Raw genomic sequence first — 23,530 nt, 5'->3', positions numbered from 1 at the left:
ACGATGTTATACATACCATCTCTCACTAATACGTAATAGGTGTTCAGTAAATTTGTTGCAGGAGTCAATAAATAAATATAAGCAAATAAAGATGTAAAATGCCTCTTTATTAACTGAACCTTCCACATAGGGATCATTGCCCTTTATTTCAGATTATTCTACATAGTTTATTTCTGTAGGTAGTTTATTTCTATACAAATTATGTCATTAGTGATGCTGTTTATAAAAGAAAAGAGGGATCAAGGACAGAGTGCTATTGATTCAGCTTTAATTATGTGCCAAAGACTATTAAATGTTTTATCTGCACTCAATCATTTTTCCCATCCAATCAGAGAAAACATAATTATAAGCATAAACACTTGGTTTTAGCAATACAAACAAATCACCCGAGGTTCTGATTGGCAGCTGTAGTAGACACCGTTGTTGTTGCCCCACCTCTTGGGCGATCTGAGCCCACCTATTGCTACTTGGACAGTCTCAGGGTATCAGCTGCTTCCCAGCAGCCATGCCTTTGTCTCTCATCACCATCCAAAGATTCCTCCTGCACCTGGAAGTTTGCTTACTCACACACAGGTGCAACCTGCAAGTGTGTGGAGGTTAACCCTGCTCTAGTGGCAGGGAAAGATCCTTGAATCAATGCCCCAGCTGATCTTCCGGGGGTGGAGGATTCTGAGGCATGTTTTATACAATTTCTCCTATAATTGAGAAGTGTTTGTTTTATGATTCTTTTGAAGCAGTCTTATCACTGGTGTTTATATTAAAGTATCAGGAAATTTGCTGTATACATTAGCATAAGAGAATTGCATCTTTTTGTTTATGGTTGGGAATATTATTACTGTGAAATAAAAATGATCCACCCTTGTCTTAGTTTGGATCCCCTAGAAGCAGATCTTGAGACAAGCACTGGGTGCAGATAGTTGGGGTCCAGTGGGAGGAGGGAGGTTACAGGATTGGATTAGAAGGAGGCGGACTGATTGTAAAAAGCATTTTTATGCATCTCTAATTGTTTTATAGGCTACATGCTTCAATACGGCAATTTTTAAAACCTAATTTTTAAAGTTAAGAAAAAAGCTACTTGCCAGCTATATCTACATGAACATTCCACCACTAACGTCTCCGACTTATCTCTAGGACCCAGGTGGCATTATCCCAACACTCTCTGTTCCCCCCCCACCCCATTTCATCTCTTCCCTCTGGCTACTTTATGTTTTGTTTTTCATGGTGCTACTATTGTCCCAGTCACCTGGCCTCAAAATACCAGTCATATTTTACTTCTCTGAATTACCAACCGACAGTTCATGTCAGTTTTTTCCTCAGTGTATTATATGAATTTATCTATTTGCCCTGTACTCCATTTAAGTTAGTTTTCAGAATTGTTCTTTACACAATAGCATCTGTTAGCAACCAGCAGCGTCTTCTCTCCCCCATTGTATATGACATTGACATTTCACTTTTTTATATTGTTTTCCAAGGCATATCATATTTTCCTTTATAAATTATAAACTTTGTATGATTAGGACCCATTTTTTATACATATTTGCACCAGCCAAGGATCTAGTGCATTGTTTTGCGTGTCATAATGAATGAACATAAACCTCCACATGTCTATCTTATAAGATTAATGACATAAGAAGTCAACATCACGTTATGGCCATTCAAAAAATACTGAGCACCTGTTGTTTGCCAGAAAGCATGTTAGGTGCTAGAGATATAGTGGTGAACAGCAATAACACACAGTATGTTTTCTGCTTTCATATTTTAGTGAGGAAGCTATGATTGAAAAAAAGTAAATGTGTGATTTGAAACTAAAGATTATGAAGAGAATGAACAGGATTGTCTGTGAGAGAATGACATGGTAACCCATTCAAAGTTGGATAGGCAGAAAATCCTCTGGGAGGAGAACTTTAATCTGAGACAAAAGGAAGAGAGGGAGGAATCTTATGAAAAGTTGGAAGCTGTGTGACCAGGAAAAATTACGGGAAAACACCTTGAAAATGAAAAAAGCATCGATGCTGTTAAGGAAATGAAGAAAGGCCAATGTGGCAAAATCAAAGTGATGCAGGGGGTGTGGCCAATGGCAAGGCTGAAGAAGCAGTCAGAGCCAGACCATAGGGTTTTGAGACAGAGTCTCACTATGTCGCCCTGGGTAGAGTGCTGTGCTGTCACAGCTCACAGCACCTCAAACTCTTGGGCTTCAGTGATTTTCTTGCCTCAGCCTCCTGAGTAGCTGAGGATACAGGCACCTACCACAAGGCCCGGCTGATTTTTGGTTGCAGTTGTCATTGTTCTTTAGCAGGCCCGGGCTGGGCTCGAATCCACCAGCCTCAGTGTATGTGGTTGGTGCCCTAACTACTGAGCTATGGATGCCAAGCCAGATCATAGGATTCTTTTACAACACGTTAGGTGTGGTTTGTACTACAAGAATGATGGGAAACTATATAAATATATAAACAAGGGAGTGGATGCATGGTTGATTTGGAATTTTTAAAGTACACTTTAGTTTCTAAATAGAAATTTGATGAGATGGAGAAGGGGTGAAGGGAGACCAGGTAGCAGATCATTGAATAGCCCAGGTGAGATTATGGGATTTAGGAAAGGGTAGTAGCTGTGTAGAGGAAGATAAAGAGAAGATGGGCTTGAGATACATTTTAAAGGTCAAATCGCTGGACCTAGTGATTGAAGCAAGAGACTGGGTAGAGGAACAGTTAGATGAGGAATGTGAGAACCCCATTCAGTCCCACTAGGCTCCAAGTAGAGACATCAAACAGGCAGCAGGAAATATGCACCTGGAGATCAGAAGAAAGGTCCAGGCTGGGGACATGAAATGGACACTCATGACATTCATTTGTTTACTTTTCAGGTCAAGCAATTGAGGATATATGAATATAACTCATGAAAATAGTCAATTGACAATTGATGCATATTTTATACTCACATAAAAATTTTATTTTCAAATGATACATTTTTACTGCTGAGTAAAAGAAATTTATGCAAAGCAAGTCAAGCATTCCTCAAGATCTAGAAGTCAATCTAGAAGTGGTAGAACATAATACATGAGGAGAATTTAAATTGTACTTTCTATTTTCCCTCCTAGGTTGTTTATCATGAAAAAATATGACTTTTGTTCTTCTGAGTTGATACCTAGTTATGGAATTGCAGGTTCAAATGGAAGGACAACTTTTAGTTCTTTAAGAATTCGCCATTCTTCTTTCCATAAAGGCTGTATGAGTTTGCAATCCCACCAGCAGTGTAGAAGTGTTCCCGTCTCTCCACATCCACCCAGTGTTTGCAGATTTGGGACTTCATGATGCCGGCTAATATCACTAGAGTTAGGTGATATCCCAGAGTGGTTTTGATTTGCATTTCTCTGATGATTAGAAACAATGAGAATTTTTTCAGGTGTTTGTTGTTCAGCATACCCCCTCGGTAAAGGACTCAACTACAGTTTGAACCTTATCTTAGAATTGATTGAAAACAATGTAACTTAAAATTAGTACCCTTTTATTCCTTTTTTTTTTTTTTTGAGACAGAGTCCCTCAGTTGCCCTGGGGTTGATGCCGTGGTGTCATAGTTAACAGCAACCTCAAACTCATGGACTTAAGAGAGTCTCCTGCCTCAGCCTCCCAAGTAGCTGGGACTACAGGTGCGGGCCACAACATCCTGGCTAGTTTTTAGAGACAGGGTCTTGCTTTTGCTCAAGCTGGTTTTGAACTCCTGAGTTTGGGGAATCCACCTGCCTTGGCCTCCCAGAGTGCTAGGATTATAGGCATGAGCCACTGTACCACCCCTGTACCCTCATATTAATTTGATATTAAAAATAAATAAATAAATAAATGATAAATTGAATAGTAAATGAAATAAATAGTATGTATCTTAGGTGAGCAGTGGAAGGTACACTTAAAATATGTGAGGAAACTATCATCTAAAAGTATCTAGGCTTGACACATTTTTAAATAATTTATTATTTAATAATTATTTTTTAATAATTTATTATTTAATAATTATTCCTTAAAAATATGACAAGCCCAGATACTTTTAGATGATAGTTTCCTTACATATTTTCCGTGTACCTACCACTGCTCACCTAAGATATTTACTTGATATGAGCTGTGAATATATTCTTTTTTGTTTTTTTATTGGAGTAAAATATACATACAAAATTTACCATCTTTAACACTTTATGTGTACAGTTCTATAATGATAACCCTGTAGCTATGTATATATACATATATGCACACACCGACTGGTAAAAAGTACATATACATTTTAGGAAAGGAAAAAATTTTATTAAAATTTTAATACTCAATATGTAACATTAAGAAAATATAAATACAAGTCACACAGAGCACCTTGTAATGGCAGAGTCAAACCTGACTTGACTATTATGGATTTAATACAGGTTTTTTTTCCTTTCTTAAAATGTGAATACATTTTTTGGCACCCTCTGCCTATATCCCTTCTTTTCTTTCCCTCACCCTTTACTTGGTCTCTGGTACAACCATTCCACTCTCTATTTTCATGAGATATACCTTTTAGCTCCCATAGATAAGTAGTATGATGCAATATTTGTCTCTCTAAGCTTGGCTTATTTCACTTAATATAATGAGCTATCGCACCATTCACATTGTTGCAAATGACCGGATTTCATTCTTTTGATGGCTGAGTAGAATTCCATGGTGTACATAAATCACATTTGCTCTGTCCATTCATTTATTGATGGGTACTGAGGTTGATTCTAGATTTGGGGCATGGTGAATAGTGCTGTATTAAGCATGGGTGAGCACATATCCCTCCAACATATTGATTTTCTTTCTTTTGGATGTATGTCCAGTAACAAAATTGCTGGATTATATAGTAGTTCTATTTTTATATTTTTTAGGAAATCCCATACTGTTCTGTCTAGTGGCCATACTAATTTGCATCCCTACCAATAGTGTACAAGGATTAGCCTTTTTTTCACATCCTCGCCAGCATTTGTTATTGCCTATCTTTTCTATAAATGCCATTTTAACTAAAGTAAGATATCTCATTGTGGTTTCAATTTGCATTTCTCTGATGATTAGTGATACTGAACATTGTTTCATATACCCCTTGGACATTTGTATGTCTTATTTTGCAAAATGTCCATTCTTTTGCACATTTTTAAGTCAGATTATTTGGATTTCAGATATTGAGTTGTTTGAACTCCTTATATATTCTCGTTATTAATTCCTTATCAGATGAATAGTTTACAAAGATTCAATCCTTTGTCAGATGGATAGCTGGCAAACATTTTCTCCTATTCTGCGGGCTATTTCTTCACTTTTTTGATTTGTTTGTTGTACAGACAGTTTTTTATCTTGATTTAACCCTATTTGTCTATTTTTGCTTGGACTGCCAATGATTTTGAGGTCTTTACAAAAAATCTGTGCCCAAACCAATGTCTTCAAGAATTTCCCCAATGGTTTTATTTCAAATGTTTCATAGTTTCAAATGTTAGATTTAAGTCTTTAGTCCATTTTGATTTATTTTTCTATACAATAAAAGGTAGAAGTCTAGTTTTATTCTGCATATAATTATCTAGTATTCCCAGCCGCGTTTATTAAAGAGACTGTCCTTTTCCCATTGTATGCTCCTGGTGCCTTTGTCAAAGATAAATTGGCTATAAATGAATGGATTTACATATGGACTTACAGTCTGTTCCTTTGGTTTAAGTGTTTGTTTATACGACAGACACATAAACCATGAATGTTTTAAAAAATTTCAGAATATTATAGGGATACACACATTTTGGTTGCATAGTTTGTTTTGTACACTTCAGTTCAAAGTTATAAGTATGCCCTTCAGCTAGAATGTGTGCATTATACCCATTAGGGGTGAATTAACCCAATCCTGCTCCATCGCCCTGCTTGATTCCCATTGAGTTTTACTTTCATATGTGCATAGAAGTGTTGGTCGGCTAATTCCAATTTAGTATTGAGTATATGTGGTGTTTGTTTTTCCATTCTTGTGACACTTTACTTAGAAGAATGGTCTCTAGGACCATCAAGGTTGTTACAGAAGATACTAGATCACCATTATTTTTTTATAGCTCATGTATGTGTATTGAAAGGCACTTAGGTTATTTCTACATCCTTGTGGTGTGATTTGTGCTGTTATAAAGATTCAAATGCAAATGTCTTTAAAATATAATGTCCTTTCTTTTGGATTAATACCTAGTAGTGGAATTGTTGGATTGAATGGGAGGTTGACTGTTACTTCTTTGAGTTATCTACATACTATTTTCCATAGAGGTTGTTCTAGTTAGTACCATGCACTTTTTGTTACTATAACTTTGTAGTATATTTTGAAGTCAGGTAATGTGAGTTTTCCAGTTTTGTTTGTTTGTTTCTTTGTTTGTTTGCTCAAGATTTCTCAGGCTATTCAGAGTCTTTTGTAGTCCCATATAAATTTTAGGATTTTTTTTTATTTATTTGAAGAATGTCATTAGTATTTTAATACATATATAATACTGTCTTGAATCTATAAGTTGATTTGGGTAATATTGACATTTTAGCAATAGTAATTCTTCCAATCCATGATCATAGAATATCTTTCAATTTTTATGTGTCCTTCTCAATTTCTTTCATAAGAGTTTTATTTTATAGTTTTTCTCACATGGATCTTTCACTTCTTTGGTTAAATTGATTCCTAGGTATTTTATAACTTTTGTAGCTACTATAAATGGGATTGTTTTCTTGATGCTTTTTCAGATTGCTCATTGTTAGCATGTATAAATGCTACTGATTTTCGTATGTTGATTTTGTGTCCCGTAACGTTAATGGATTCATTTATTAGTCCTAATAGGTTTTTTGTATGAGTCTTTAGGTTTTTCTAGGTATAAGATCATGCCATCTACAAACAAGGCTAATTTAACTTCTTCCTTTCCAATTTAGATGCCCTTTAATTCTTTTCCTTGCCTAATGGTTCTGGCCAGGACTTCAAGTATTATGTTGAACAAAACTGGTGAGAGTGGGCACCTTTGTTTTGTTTTAGTCCTCAAAGGAAAGGCCTTCAATTTTTCCCCATTCAATATGATGCTGGCTATGGGTTTATCATATGTGGCCTTCATTATTTTGAGGTACGTTCTTTTCTACCCATTTTGAGGAGGGTTTTTATCATAAAGGGGTACTGAATTTTATGAAATGCCTTTTCAGCATTTATTAAAATAAAAATATGGTTTTGTTTTTGATTTTGTTAATGACTTATAATACATAGATGCTTTTGAAAGACACAGGAAATGTGATAGATATTCTAACAAGGAAGGTTAGAGGGAAAAGGAAATTGGGACTAGAATATCAGTCTGGGCCTTTCCAACAGTAACAGACAAGGGAAGAGAGTCAGCAAAGGGGACTTGAGGTGGACAGGTGCGGGGAGACAAAAAGCTTTATCGGTATTATGAGAAGAGAATGAAAAATGTTCACTCTTGATAACTGGAAATTTGGGGGCATCCATATTAGAATCCTTCTTGCTGGGGAGGATTTCTTATACAAGGTTAGAGGCAACTTCCACTTGTATTTTTTCTAACACTCTTATTTGAGTCCTTAATACAATTTCTAGCACACAGTAGTCATTTGATACATATTAATTGAGTATTTATCCATTGAATGAATATTTAAGTCCAGCTGAGAGAGAAGGGTAGATTTAAGTCATTTTAAAGTCTCCTCCCTCCACCTCCTCTCCCCTGCCTCACTCTTACACTCATCTATAAAAGCATTAAATAGAGAGACAGAACAGTGTCTTCAGGTTTTGTCAAAGCAACTTTAAACATGTTTTATTCCTGTTGACATTAGGACAAGTGTGCTGTTTTCTAAGCCCTCAAGTAAGGAAACTCAGGCTAACTTAGCATAAGAGGTAATAATGCATCAGTGTGCCCATTTTATGCATGCCTGTGTGCATAGTTATGTACAACCTCACTTCTCAGTGTATTTTTTCACCGTGAATGCAGCATCATACACCCAGATTCCAAACCCAAACCTTGGACATCATCCTAACTCCTTTATTCCTGCCCTACTTTCATGTTTATCAGTACTTTCACCAAGTTCTATTAGGTTTTACCGCTTACATAGCTCTTCAAACTATTTTTTGCTTTATCTTTCCTCCTACTTCCAAGTTCAAGCCACCATCCTGATTATTGCGGGAGTCTCCAAAATGAGATCTTCTGTATCCAGTCTTGCCTCCACACTTCTGAAACCCACAGCTGACCAAGACAAATCCTTCAACAGTTTCCTGTCAGTCCTAGCACAGAGTTTAAAAGTTCTTAGCCTGGTTTATATGGTGTATGCTGCCTCCCTGCTTCCCTAGTTAGCCTCATATCACACCAACCTGTGTGTAGGCAGCCAAGTGCTCCAGTTCCTCTACTTGGCCCTCCTAGAGCCTTCCTGGTTTCTCCTCTCAAACTTCTTAGCCTGACTCAACCCATGTTATCTTCAAATCTCTCCATAAGTGTTCCTAAAGGATCAGAACTTCCTTTAGTGGTTTTTCTGTCTACCATTTGAGTGAGATCTCTCCTGAAGGCTTGGACCAGTCCTGCCATGTTCACAGTGTATCCTGTGGGCCCAGTAGAACGCCTGTTCAATGAATGTGCTGAATAAATGAACAAGGATTTGAATTGTGTGTCTGCTGTTTCAACTTAAGATGTGCTATTTGGTGAAGTCTTTTCATTTCTTCTCATGTCTTTCCATGTAGCAACAATAAATCATTGGACCTGCATCCCCTGCTAGTATCAGTCAAATAATTATCCATGGTTGTCTCTGGTTGCTGATGCAAAGACGAAACACATCTGAATTGTATTAGGATGAGAGCCACTACCCCAGTTCAGGTGTGTTGTGCGTCTGTCCTGTAGAGCATTTTCAGGGACTCACCAGGACTCTGACCTCACACTGGGTCTACACAACTGATGACTGGTGTGTCCCATAGCAATTGAGCGACTGCTTGAAAGGGAATCCCCCAAATCCATTTAGAGAAACCCACTGCAGTGGGTCAAGTCACAGCTCTTCCTTAACCTAACCTTTTTCGGGGTCAGCAGTAGCCGAACCTGCGGTGCCCCCACTCAGCCTGAGCCGCCGCTGCTCGCCTGCTCACGCGTGCCACTTAACCCCGGGCGTAAGAGGAAGTGTGGGGAGGAAGGAAGTGGGTATAGGAGGTTGCAGGGCTGGGAGTCTTGAAGAGAATAGCCATAACGTCTTTGCCGCCTAAATGTTCCTTCCCCAGGCGCCTTCAGGGAGTGCGGTTTTTGTTTGTTTATTTTGTTCTGTTTTTAATTTGTAGCCCTCTGAATAATTTCTCCAGTGGCTGCTTTCGCCCCCCTACCCCCCTAAAAGAGAGTGGTTAATTATCAATTAAAGAACTGAATGGTTCCCCTCCGCAGCCTAGTCCCCGGGTTTGCGGCTGGCCTTCGGGCTACACTGGGCATCGCATCCAGGTCTCTACATGGGTTAAAAGACGAAGCCTCGTTCCCCCACCAGGTCCACTCTTGCCGAGCCGAGATAGCCCCCAGCCATCCCGCGCTCCGCAGGCGGAGAGGCCAGGGCCAGGCCGCGCGTCCTGCGCAGCCGAGGTCCCCCAGCGCCCCCTACAGCTACGCGTGGGGGCAGATGGAGCCCGACCCTGCACCTCCGCGCCACGCCCGCGACCCCACCCAGCGGCCAGCGCCCCGGGACCGCGCCGACACCCGCACCTCCTGGCAGCAGTATCGGGGCGTGGGACCCGGCGGGCGCTCGGCATCCCAGGCCGCCCGGATCGCCCCGCCCGCGGCTGGCGACTTCCCCTCCCCCTCCCTCTCTCCTTTCCTCTCGCCTGCCTGGGCCGGACACACTGCGCCTCTTCTCTTGGGGCGCTCTTTCCCTTGGCCAACCGTCGCATGTCGTGCAACTCTGGGGCAGTGGCCTTTGGTGTTGAATGATCCCCACCGAGAGCGCATGGCTGGAGACGCGAGGCGCGGCCTCAGCCCCGGAGGGGCCGCTGTCTGGAAGGTGGCGATGCTATTGCCGTTGCTGGTCCGGACCGGGAGCCCCTACAACGTGGACACCGGGAGCGCGCTGCTTTTCCAGGGTCCTCCCCACACGCTGTTCGGCTACTCCGTGGTGCTGCACAGCCACGGGGGGAACCGATGGTGAGTGGAGTCGGACTCAGGAGTCCTGGGCAGCTGAGGGGCGCACGCGGACGGCGTCCCAGGGATTCCCTGCCCGTTTCAAACTTCCCTCTCTCCGGAGAATGCAGGAGGAAAATGCGGCGACAGCCAGCTAGCTAGAGGGCTCCCCGGGACACTCACTTATCTAGGGGTGGCAGCTCGTGGTGTGTTCTAGGGGGAGGCCCCGGCCCTTGAGACAGAGGTGGGCGGCTGGGTGCGTGGGGTGCTGGGGGAGAAGGAGGTGGGGGCAGTGGCCGACTGCGCGTTGGTCACGAAGGGGAGTTGGGTGGGCAGTACAGCTCACGTCTGAGCGCACGTGCCCGCTTGTCGCTTCAGGCTTGTAGTGGGGGCACCCACTGCCACCTGGCTCGCCAACGCTTCAGTGATCAATCCCGGGGCGATTTACAGATGCAGGATTGGAAGGAATCCAGGTCGGACGTGCGAACAGCTCCAGCTGGGTGAGTTGGGCCTGGGATCAAGAACTACTTACCACCGCTCCCTGGCTCACCACAGTAGGGCAAGTCATGGAAAAACTCGTGTGGGCTGTTACTTCTAGTTAAAAGCGTGTAGACTTTCAATTTCAACTCCACACCCTTTTCTCGTCTTCATATACAAGGATATCTTTTTCTTCTATCACATTTCTCTCCCTGTTGCTTAGGGTAATGATTGCAGTTCTCTGACCTAACCGTGCAGAGGAAAGTTTCCTGGGACGCCTTCTCTTCAGCTCTCTCGCTCCACCGCCCCCGCCATGTGTAAAGCACATTTTCCAGTCTCTCAGCGTATTAAGGACAGGATCTTACTAAGCCAAGATTTAGGAAATTTTATTTCCATCTCTGACCTATCGCCCTAAAGAATCAGCAAAGGGGCACATCAGCAATAGCATTTGGAATTGATCCCATATCCTGCCAGTTAGCCTAAGGGCCTTAAAAAGAAGTGATACAGTTTTACTTAGAATATACAATGTAAAAAAAAAAAAGCACGGAGAAAATTGGCGTCCCCTTTGTTAATCCAATTAACATGAGGCTTCACTTGATTATTTTTCATCCCCCAAACTCTCAGGTTAAATGGGTCAGTCTTTTCTGCAGTCGTTTTTTAATGTCTGTTCTTAAATTTCTGAGGACTCGAAAAATGTGTACTGATGGGGGAGGGAAGAAGTTTCATGTTTCAAAGTCAAAAGCAAATTTTTTTTGCACACAGACAAGTGAAGGAAGAAAAGGGAACTAATATTAATCCAGACCTATTTTGTTCCAGTGTTGGACACTGCTATACATATTGCTTAATTTTTTTCTCTCAAAGCAGCCCTGGATTATAGTTGACACTGTTCCTGTTTTATATGTGTGTGTGTGTGTGTGTGTGTGTGTGTGTGTATAAATGCTTTGACTCAGAGAGTTGCACATACCTTTTCTGTAGTTACTTAGCTAGTGAAGGGTAGGTGAGACCTCTAGTCAAGGTGGATTCTATTTTGGGGTCTAAAATCTAAGCCCTTTCCATCCATGTAGGCATCTTCAGTACAAATACAATTAAGTGAAGGGTCCAATGTGTTGTCTGCTGAACTGATGGATCCTCTGTAAATGGTGAATAAAAGTTACAGTTGGCGCTTTTTATATTTATTTTTGCTATAAATAAACTGAGATTCACTAGTTATTGCATCTTTAACTACTTTTTATAGAAGTCTCTGCTTTTTTTAAACTGTGGAGCTGTTTCCCTTTATTTGCATGAATTCAAATAAAATGTGAACCTACTGAAATTTGTAGTTTTAACTCAGAGAGCACCCACAAAAGTCCAGGAGTTTTCTGGAGTAAGTAAAGTATGCCCCAGCCTCTTATTAAGCATCCTCCATCCTAGCAGGCAGATTGGAATGCATAAATTATTCATAAACCTGTACATTTGGAATAATTTTGCAAAGGCTAGTTTTCATTGCATGACAGAGGTGAGGGGTGAAGGCTAGGCTGTAAAGCAGACAACCTCGGTCTGCCTAAGAATCTTGGCAGGGTCTCAGGAGAGAACAATTTCATTTGTTGTCATAGTTTCCTGATCCCTGACATTATAGCTACTGGTATTTAGCACCTACTTCCTGTCTGGATGGGGACTGATTCTATTTCGGGATGTCTGTGTTTAACTGGATAGATCATGTCATGATACTACACACAGTTTAAGATAGCAATGCCTGTCAATTGAAGGAAAACCTAATGCTTTGGATGTGTGGAGCACAGGAGTTGACTAAAGAAATGTTCTCAAAATATATGATATGTGTACATAATAGATCTGTAGCAAATATGAAATGAAGATTTGTTGGATAAATGAAAGGATAAAAGCAAAGTGAAGTAAAGGGAAAGTTTTATTGCTTAATCGAATTAATTAGAAACGAAAAGCCAAAGCGATAGTTTTAGCCTTCAAAGTTTGGTCGATATACAAAGGACCTACAGAGATGAAAGACAAAAAGGAAGACAATATTTCTGGTCAAAGAAACTGGTTAAAACAGGGGTAGCTGTCATAATAGCTTTGAGCACCTGCCAAAATATTGAAGTTATTTGTCACATAACATCCTCCAAAAAAAAGTGTATATTTTCTTCCTTAAATGAAGAAACAGTGCGTCTCTTTATTCAGAACAAATTCAGAAGTGACTTAAAGCTATAAAATAGGAATTGAGGCTAAAGTTTAGAAAGAAAACACCATAAAACAATAAATTGGTAACAAAGATATTTTAGGATTCTCAGGTTTGTGGGCTATATACTACTTCATATGAAGAAGTTTTAAAGGTGTGTGTACTGGAAGATTCTGTGTGTGTGTGTGTGTGTGTGTGAGAGAGAGAGAGAGAGAGAATCTTTTGTATAAGATAGCTTCAATTGTCCTGTCTCAAATATGAATGATACTCATGTTTGAAAAATGCTAGCTCGAGTGGCAGCACCTGTGGCTCAAAGGAGTAAGGTGCTGGCCCCATGTGCCAGAGATGGCCGGTTCAAACCCAGCCCCAGCCAAAAACTGCAAAAAAAGAAAAAAAAGAAAAGAAAGAAATAGAAGAAAAGAAAAGTGCTAGCTCAAGCTCAGTGCCTATAGCTCAGTGGGTAGGGCACCAGCCCAATACACTGGAGCTGGCAAGTTCAAATCCAGCCAAGGCCTGTCAAACAACAATGACAACTCCAACCAAAAAATAGCCAGGCGTTGTGGTAGGTGCCTGTAGTCCCAGCTACTTGGGAGGCTGAGGCAAAAGAATCACTTAAGCCCAAGAGCTTGAGCTTGTGATGCCACGGTGGTCTACCGAGGGCGACATAGTAAGACTCTGCCTCAAAAAGAAAAAAAAATGCTAGCTTAGTACCTAACACATAATAGACATTCACAAAATAGCAGTTTATTTCTTCTTATCCCTGTTTTCTACTTCAATCTATTATCTATATGTTATCTGTAGTAAGCAGGTTGAAGTTAATAATAAGGACAATTAATAAACTATGTGAAAATTTAAAATGTTAACTATATTAATTAAAATGTACCAGATGAAGTGAAATACATGAAAAATGTTTTCTTATTTACTCATCAAGAATATTTATAATAACTAAAGAGTGAGCTATGACTGCCATGTTCATAAAGAGTCTTCTTTGATTTGGAATAATTTTACTTGCTATCAAGAGGATGAAGGTGCAGGCCTTCTTAACATGGTCTATGTCTCCTACACAATTCAAAATATTATGTCTGTACAATTTCAGATCAACAGTTGGTTCAGATAGACTCAAAAGAGGATGTCACTATTTCCTCCACCCTACCCTGCCCCTGTGGATGGTGTCACATACTGTGCTGTCCTCACGTAGCTGTAATCAGAGGAGAGCAGCAAATGCCCATTTATCCAGAATTCCCAGGATGAAGAGGTGGGGAGGCCTCTTTTAATGAAGTGAATTGACTGCAGAGGCTGTGTCAAGAAAGCTGCTTGGGAAAGGACACCACCATGGGTTCTTTTCTTGCCATATGCAATTAATTATCGTCCACAGCCTTCCCTGCGTGAGGGTTGTATCTTCTTTTCCCCTTCCTGATACCAGAGAAAGGTAGTCTCCTCAGAGGGCTCAGGAGGACTCTGAGGAGACCATGGCACGTGACTTCCACGTATCTGCTGAATCTTCCACTTAGGCTCTCTGTGTCCTCGCTGAGCTTTGTTTAAAGCAAACTTTGTCCACAGATGGTTCTTGAACCAAGATGTCACAAATAATGACTCCATTAATATAGTTAAACATCTATGGGATTTCCAATGTTCAAATAAGTGGAACAAAATAATAAATATAAATCATTATCAAATTATACATTTCGGATATCTCCATGACTTTGGAGTTACCACACATACATGTATACCCATGTGCTTAAACACTGACATTCATCTGGATAATAGTCTAAAATTACATATCTACACTGTCCAATACAGTGGCCACTGGCTGTGGGTGACTAGTAGGCGCTTGAAGTGTGGCTGGTCCGCACTGAGAGGGGTTATGATGTAAGCTACATACCAGATTACCAAGACTTAGCACCAAAAAAGCTAATTAATTTTTAAAATTTTGATCACATACTGATATACATATTTTAAAATATTGATTATATAATTAAATAATATTTTGGATTTATTAGGTCCAATAAAATGTTAAAATTAATTTTACTCTCATATGAGCATATAGGTGTTGATCTACTAGTTCCAATTTAGCACTGCGCATCTGCGGTGTTTGCTTTTCTGTTCTTGCCATACTTCATTTAGGAGAATGGTCTCCAGTTCCATCCAGGTTGTTATAAAAGATACTAGATATCTATCTTGTTTTGTGGCTGAATAATATTCAAGTAGTGGGGTAGGAGGAGACAGGATGGGTAAATTCCTACCCTATGGGAATATTTCATGGATATATTATACATTTTCTGGACAAAGGACACACCTACAATTCTGACTTTAATCATACAAAAGCAAATTATGTAATAAAATGTGCAGATTAAAAATATTAATTTAACTTATTTCCTTTTACTTTTTTAACATGGCTACTGTAAAACTGAAAAGGTCATATGTGCTTGCATTGTATTACAGAAGTGCTGTAAAGAGCCATAAGCTCCATATGCAAAATAATACTTCTTGGAAGGTGCTTTTCCAGTAGCTGTATGTGAGTGAATAGGACTTTCACTTTCCTTGCCCAGATCAAATGTTCTATAGTTTGGGGACCTTCAAGCTCCCTGCCTGAGCCACTCTTTTTCTTACTTGAAAAACCAACAGCCATCTCAAGTTAGTCACCATTAGCCTTAGTCTTCTTTCTTTCTGAAAATTATGTTATCCTAGCCAGTCTCTTGGTTCATGATAACATAACATATTTAAAAGAAGTTGAGTTAATCAGCATTATATAGTTAAACTAATGATAAATTAACCCTCGCTTTTCTATTAAGTATTTTTTTCTTTTTTCTTTTCTTTTTTTAGAGATTGGGTCTTGCTAGGTTGTCCTGGCTGGTCTCCAACTCTTGGCCTCAAGTCTTCCTCCTGCCTTCCCTCCTAAAGTGCTGGGATCCCAGGCCTAAGCCACTACTCTTGGCCTTTAACCCTCACTTCTACTTGACTCACAGGAATTATAGCTTAACATTAAATGGCAACAGTCTCATTGTTGAAATTTTAAATATGTTTTTCTTAATAACATTTTTTTCCTTTGCACCATGCTTTAAGTTGTAGCTTATGAAGCTTAATTGGTGCAGATGAACATTTTGATAAATCATCCCTAAACATAGGCTATTATGTGACTTGTGTAGAAAATCAAGACAGAGAGCTTCGTTAATAATCTATCAGGTTAACAAAAAGAAGATCCTTGATTTCCAGCAATTCCCCAAACTTCATCTTCAAATTAGGTGGATGAGATTTCCAATTCATTTCTAATTTGAGAGACAAGGCTTTCTAAATGTACTTTATTTTTGTCTCAAGTTTATTTGGTCACTGAGCAATATACCTAGGGATCAAATATATCTCTACTTAGCAATAGTTCTGGGGCCAGATATGGTAATCCATGGTACATGTACACGTATTTGTTTAGCCATTTACTGAGGGATGCCTATGGGCCAGGAATAGGGCATAGAAAAGAAACATGTTTCTTGTCTGAAGGAGTTTACAGTCTGTAGGTTAGGTTATGATAGGAAAGTCATAGGGAGAAGAGCTAATCTACTCAAAAAAAATAAGGTGATGTCTTCCTGAAGAATTGATAGTCAGGTGAGGAACTGAATAATAATTAGAGTTAGCCAGAGGAAGAGGTTGTGGGAAAGTATGCCACAGACCAGGGCATGGAAAGTCCTTGAGGCCTTTGAGGACCTGAAGGACGCAGGCAGGTGGATTGTAAAGTGTAAAGTGGCAGCAGGTTGAAGACACAGGCAGGGAGGGTTTGGATACAGCTTTGTAAGTAGGAACTTACCATAAGGTGTTTGAAACTGGGGTGTGACATGATCGGATTTGTGTGTTTGACAGATTCTTCTGATGAAGGGTAGTGACTGCTTTGGAGTGAATAGGTTAAGACTGAAGGTAATGAGTCAGTGGTAGAGAGATTGTGTTATAATTTAGGCTACAGATTATAAATACCTGTGCTAGAACAGTGACAGTGGGAATAGGGGGAATTGTACAGATCTTTAGAAGACAGAGTCAACAACTGTGGACTGAGAGAGATGAGGGAGAAGCAGCTTCAAAAATTGTCCAGTGTTTGGAGTTAGGCTGCTGTGTGGATGATGGTGTAATGTATTGAAAGAGAGAAGAGAAAGTTTTCTGGCAAAAAAAAAAAAAAAACTGATGAGTTTCATGGGCATGAGAATCCTGTGAGACATAAAAGTAAATTTCTAGTAATCTGTTGGATGCCTAGATCTGGTGGGCAGGAGAGAGACGTACTGGCATTCAGAGGTGAGAGTGTAATTGACATAATCAAAGCCACAGAGGTGAATGAATTTAACCTGGTAACTCTGTAGGGTGACTAGATCAAAAGAAGGGCAGATTCCTGAGGATTCCTACCATTTGAGAAGTGGCTAGAAGAGCACTGCTCAACTCTGGCTGGAACTTAAATCATCCTGGAGAGCTTTAAGAATATGAGTTCTGGTGGCACCATCCCAAACAAATAAAATATCTGGGTGGGCTTAGATAGAGCATCAAGGCGTTGCCTGAGGTCCCCAGATGATTCCAATATTCAACCGTGGCTGAGAACCACTGTAGAAGAACAGAGGAGCCTGAGAAAGAGACAGGAGGAGGGGAGCTGAATGAGGAAGCAAAACCTCAGGTCGATGCAGATAGTAGAGTCAGAGGAAGTGAGTGTTTTGAGAAGAGGTGGGTGGCTGGCAGTATTAAAAGTTGCCAAGACATTAAACAACAATTTATGAGGTTTCATTTGGTGTAGAAATAATCCGTTTATTGGTGAGCTTGGTAAGACGCATTTTAATGGTGAAGCCAGACTGCAGAGGGGTGAGAAGAGAGGAGTGCCAGCAAGGGACAACTCTTTTAACTGGGGTTGTTCCTTCATTAATTCACTATATTTAATAATAGTGAGATAATGTAATGAGAATGCAACAGAGATGACACAGTGGTGAGCAGAAAGGAATATTGAGGGAAAGCTTCTGCTGGAGTGGAACTGAGTAGTGGAGCCAGTTCTGACCAGCTTTGAAAAGCACATGTAAGAGCCCAATAAATATGAAACGAGTGGATACATTTTCCAGATTTGGGTGACATCCTATGGGATTTGCTGTACATTTCAGACTTATTCTTAGGGGTCTAGATCAGCCTTTGGTTACAAAGACTCCATTTGCTCATACCAGACAATCCAAATGATAATACCTACTCCTGAGATGGGGAACTTGAAATTTACTGAATTTTAAAGCAGGGATTTTTAACTTTTTTTTTTTTTTTTGAGACAGAGTCTACTCCATTGCCCTGGATAGAGTGCAGTGGCATCATTGAGCTCACAGCTGAAACTCTTGGGTTCAGATATCCTGATACCCTGTTGCCTCCCAAATAGCTGGGACTATAGGTGTGCAGCACAATTTCTGGCTACTTTTTCTATTTTTAGTACAGATGGGGTCTCACTCTTGCTCAGGCAGGTCTCCAATTCCTGATATGAAGCAGTCCACCTGCCTCAGCCTCCAGAGTGCTAAAATTATATGTAAGAGCCATTGCACCCAGCCAGGGATGTTTGACAATGGCTGGAAACCTCAGATTAGAACTTGAGGATGTGGACTTAACAATAGACAGGACTGGGCCCAGGGATGCAGTTTGTTTTTCTCAGTTTACCCACAAGAAATTTAATACATGATGAGAAATCATTTTATAGACATTACATAAAGAACTGTAATTCACAGTGAATATGTTTAGAAACAGACTGTAGACTTAATTTTTAAATTTCTTAAAGGGTTTATGAGGAGCAGATTAGATGTGCCCTTTTAAAATCACACCTTATGTAGAAAAGACCCTGGCAAATGTTGACCCTCTGTGTGTGAGACCTGCCTTGCTTATGCTGACACTACTTTTTGTTTTCTTGTGAAAGTCTGTAGTCTTTAGTATATCATCATTTGGTCTGCCAATTATTGTCTCCATAACATCTAAGTCTACCCTTTACTTTCTGCCCAGAGATGTGTCCTTTGTCTCATACAGATTTCTAAACTTTGCTATCTTCCTGATCTATCTCATTTTTTTTACATCCCTTCTCCCCTTTGAATCCCAAAGTCAAGCACAGAAGTTTGATTCTGACCACCAAGCACATTCCCCTGGGACTTTTTTTCTTTTTATATTTTTGTTTCAGTCTTATGTCAAAGATTAGTGATAATTTTCAAATGAATTTTTAAATCCCAAGATATTAGTTGAAAACTACAGAAATACAGAAATGTTTCTGTTATTTTCTAATGTTGGAAGCTAGTATGTAATATTTTAGTAGCCGATTATTTTAGAAACACAGGGGTATAGTGTAGGATTATTAAAAATGTCACTATCTGGAATTAACGGGCAAGTACTAGTCATAAATCACTGTACAGAAGCGTAGGGTGGGAGTTGATAGTATGGTTTGAATCCTTTCCCGTCCTGTCCCTTAGGAAAGATGCTTAGTCTTCCCTTGTGGCAGCTTTCTAATTCATAAACTTGGGGTTATGATAACAATACCTACCCCTAGGGATGTTATAAAAATTAAATGAGTTAATATGTGTGTTTGCATGTATTAAAACTACTTGGTATATAGTAGACCTATACTGTATATTAATAATTAGAGAGTAGCATTCTTTAAGTTATACTTAACTAAATATGTCAGTTGGGGTGCATTTTTTTTCTTTTTTTTTAGTAGTTATTAAAAGGACATCTGTATACTTTCTGAAGGCTTTTGAAGAAGACCAATTTCCTAGAATCAAATTCACAAATGGTTGTCTAGAGTTTTCAGGATTAATGACGACTCAGGATCAGCCCAGGTTTTTATAAAATTGCAACCTTAAACTTTAGTACTACTTTCCAGAGACATTTACTTCTTTTCACTTCTTTATTTTTATTATTTATTTATTTATTTATTGTGAGACAGAGTCTCACTATATAGCCCTGGATAGAGTGCAGTGCCATCACAGCTCACAGCAACCTCCAACTTTTGGGCGTAAGCAGTTCTCTTGCCTCAGCCTCCCAAGTAGCTGGGACTATAGGTACCTGCCACAATGCCCAGCTATTTTTTTTGTTGCAGTTGTTTAGCTGGTCCGGGCTGGGTTCGAACCTGCCACCCTCAGTGTATGTGGCTGGCACTGTAAACACTGTGCTACAGGCCCAGAGATTTACTTCTGTGTTCAATTCTCTTTCTCAACAGACTAGAATAGAATCAAATAAAATCAGAGTAACAGGGGCTGAAGCCGCTGTTTTTTTCAGGCCTATAATCATATGAACTCTTTCTTGCACTAATCGAGCGTGATTGCTGTCCGTTATCAGATTTTGATGAGGCAGTCTGGGACTATGACATTTAAATACATGTGTTTCCAAAAAGACATACTTTGAGAATTGATTTCTAATTCCCATGTTTTGATATTTTGACTCCTTTGTTACTAGGCAGCTAGAGGAACAAATCTTGGAAGTTTAGTACTTTACTTTGGTATCCTGCATCATCTTGAAAACTTGAGTGTTTTATTTTTTATTACTCCAAGTTATTTTTATTACTCTGGAATTAATAAACCTAAGTGTTATTTTTTGGAAACATTGCCACCATGTTTAATTAGATGTGTGAGAAACATAGTTGAATGTAGTCAATATAATATAATGAATTTAGGAGTAATAGGGTTGGATAGGAAAAAACTACTTGAAGGGGCCATTTGGATTAAAGAGCTGAAGGCTGCTTATCAAATCTCACAGCTCCGTGTGTGCCCTCTGCTGGCTCAGTCCAAACCAATGTGGTAATCACCCTGGGGAACAGAAACATTGGCCATTTATTGAACATCTACTAGGTGCCAGGCAATTGTGTTAGGACAGGCATAAGTTTTCTTGAATCCTCATAGTCCTGCAATTGTAGGTTTTATAGTATTGTCCTATTTGAATTAATGTGTTCACTTTCATTTCCATATGTGTTTTTCTAATGTTTTCAATGTATGAGGGTGAAGAGATTGGGTAATTATATTCACTCAGTAATTATTGCTTCTATAAAAAGGATGAATAAGTATTTATAAAACATGTACTAAAACAATACTCCTTCATTTTTCAGGATTATCGTATTTAAAAAAAAGTAGAGTGGAAGAGTTTGGAATGTATAGGACCCAACTTTCAACGTAATAGAACATCAACTTTAGGGAAAAAGTCAGTTGGTGGAAGTAAAGGGTTTCAGTGTTTTTCTGAAGCTTGAAATCACATCATGAGTTTGAAAGATCAGTTAAGTGTGTGTATTGTCCTAGCCGACTGAGGGCCCCAAGTCAGATGTCTCAGTTGGTGGGGAAGCCACAGAGCAGTGACGCAGACAGATACGCCAAACGTTTCATTGCATTCAAAACCCCTGGGCTTCCCCACCCACAAAACATTTCACTCAAAGTGTCAACCAGTGACAGAAAGAAGAACTTGGGTCCGATCTTTTCTCCTTGTCCTTTTACTTCAGTGGAAATGCCAAAATACTGAGAACTGATCTAACTAGACAAAAAGGCAGAGAGGAACCTTTTCTTTAACAATCGAAAGTTGACTGTACCGTCTGTGGGCAGACTTGATATTTTACACATTCTCAGCTGAAAAAAATTCAGAAAGTGAAATCGATTTCAGTTAATTCACATTTTAAAAATGTTTGTAGAGTCCTATTGTTTATGCTGTAGAGTAGCGCAAAGTGATTTAGAGATAAATGTTCTTTTTTATTCTAACCGTTTCCATTTACCAGCCTCATGTATTTGGGCAAGTTACTTGATTTTTTTAAGACTCAATTTTCTCATCATCTGCTATTATTGTGTGAAATGAGTTAATGTCCAGGATCAGGCTCTCCAACAATGATGTGTCAGGTATAGTTTGCAGAGAAGGTTGTATGCCGTGATGTATGTGCAGCTTAATAATATGTTTCACTTTATCCTTGTAATCATCATAATAATGTCAACAGGAACTAACATTTGCATGTTTTCTCTGCCAGGCTCTTGTCCAAGCACTTCACACATATCTCATTTACTCCACAATCCTTGCAGAAACCCTCTGAGCGAGGCATCTCCTGCGGGTTCCAGCTGATCCTCAGTCTTAAATCATCGTACTCACAGATCACACACTATGTAAAGGTCTTCAAACTTGCAAAGGCTGTTTTCCTTCAGACCATCTGTTACTATCTTAAAACTTAAGGAAATATTTTAGAAAAGAAGTAGGGAAGAAACATCATGAAAGGAAAAGATCGGCTCAGCGCCCGTAGCACAGTGGTTATGGCGTTGGCCACACACACCCAGGCTGGAGGTTCAAACCCGGCCTGGGCCAGCTAAACAACAATGGCAAATGCAACAAAAAAATAGCCAGGTGTTATGGCAGGCACCTGTAGTCCCAGCTACTTGGGAGGCTGAGGAAAGAGAATTGCTGAAGCCCATGAGCTGGAGGTTGCTGTGAGCTGTGACGTCACAGCACTCTACCAAGGGCTACATAGTGAGACTCTGTCTCAAAAAAAAAAGGAAAAGACCTCTCCAAAGTTGGTGAAAACTGTGCAGTAGTACACTCTAGCAAAGGATTTTTGTAGTCATATCATGTATTTCAAAATTCCTTCCCTTTAGCAAATATGTACTCAGTTTCTGCCTACTGCATGGAAGGTTCTGAGCTGTGGAAATGCCATTGCCAAAAAAAGTCAATTTGCTGTCATGCAGGTGACATATGAGGACAAATATCTAGTCTTTCACAGTGGCTGTCACATTTTAGGCATGTAGCCCAATAACTCTAAAACTGGCGACGTGAATAAAAACAAAAAGAGAGGAAGTAAAGAGTGCACCTCCCTCCCGGGCTGAGTCCTTACAGTCTTTGTTTTCATTTATCGAAATCCCTGGCTACTCACATTTACATACACATTTGTATATACTAATAAAAGGTATTGTTAGGTGGAAATAAAAAACTGAAGTAGTGAGCATATACAGGTACTTTAATATTTTCTTTCCTAAATGAAAATAAAAAAAAAGGTGGACTTAATTTTTAGAACAAAGGAGATGGTTTTTATGTGGCTTTGTATTTTTTAATATCTACGGGGAAAACGCATTGAAGTGTGTTAAGAACTAGTCATTCTCGTTGTATAAAAGCATGGGAAATTATCACATGTTCATTACTGCTGACCTCTTTTATGTTCAATTGTGTAGTTTTTTAATTACGGAGCTGATTTGATTTACTAAGAATTTATATTAGTAATGTATGAGCTGAATTGAAAACCTGATTCTAAATCATTTCAGCATGACATTTGGATAAAATATAGAGATAATCTGAGTTTCTTTATGGTGTTCTGTCAGGGAAAATCATGAGAATTATCTTTCTCCTGACAGTTCTCATAATCGTCATTTTAAACCAAATTAGAGATACTCTATTTCTACATGAAGAAAATGTGCTTCACATTTGCTCTTGTATTTCAATATCTAGGTGAAATCAAGGGGTACCAAAAGATATTACTATTCTTTTAAAGCAGCAGGGGTTTTAAAAAATACAATATAGGAAAAGACCTAACAACCTCCATGGTGGGACAGCTGCTCACAAGCTCAGTTGTAAACTACAACTTACCTGGGAACCTTTTAAAAAATTCTTTTCTCCGGCGGCACCTGTGGCTCAAAGGAGTAGGGTGCTGGCCCCATATACTGGAGGTGGTGGGTTTGAACCTGGCCCCTGGCCAAAAACTGCAAAAAAAAAAAAAAAATTCTCCTCTCTGGGTCTCAGTTCAGCCATATCAAATCTGAGTCCCTGGCAGTGGGACGGAGGCCTTGGTATTTGCTTAA

The 23,530-nt window shown here is 39.6% G+C and overlaps 1 protein-coding gene across 1 annotated transcript in view; it reads left to right on the top strand.

The window, feature by feature from the left end:
* The first annotated feature begins 9,439 nt into the window (after nucleotides 1-9,439).
* Nucleotides 9,440-23,530, top strand: part of ITGA4 (integrin subunit alpha 4) — a 96,319-nt gene continuing 82,228 nt past the window's right edge. Inside the window, exons 1-2 of the mRNA XM_003791468.3 lie at nucleotides 9,440-10,132; nucleotides 10,487-10,608. Of these exons, the coding sequence (XP_003791516.1) occupies nucleotides 9,615-10,132; nucleotides 10,487-10,608 (640 nt within the window). The 5' untranslated portion in view covers nucleotides 9,440-9,614. The remainder of the gene's footprint in view (nucleotides 10,133-10,486; nucleotides 10,609-23,530) is intronic.

The sequence above is a fragment of the Otolemur garnettii genome, unplaced genomic scaffold (assembly GCF_000181295.1).
Source record: "Otolemur garnettii isolate 467f Iridium unplaced genomic scaffold, OtoGar3 scaffold00048, whole genome shotgun sequence".
NCBI lineage: Eukaryota > Metazoa > Chordata > Mammalia > Primates > Galagidae > Otolemur > Otolemur garnettii.
Note: the sequence above shows the minus strand (reverse complement) of the source record. Positions and strands in the feature narration are given on the sequence as shown.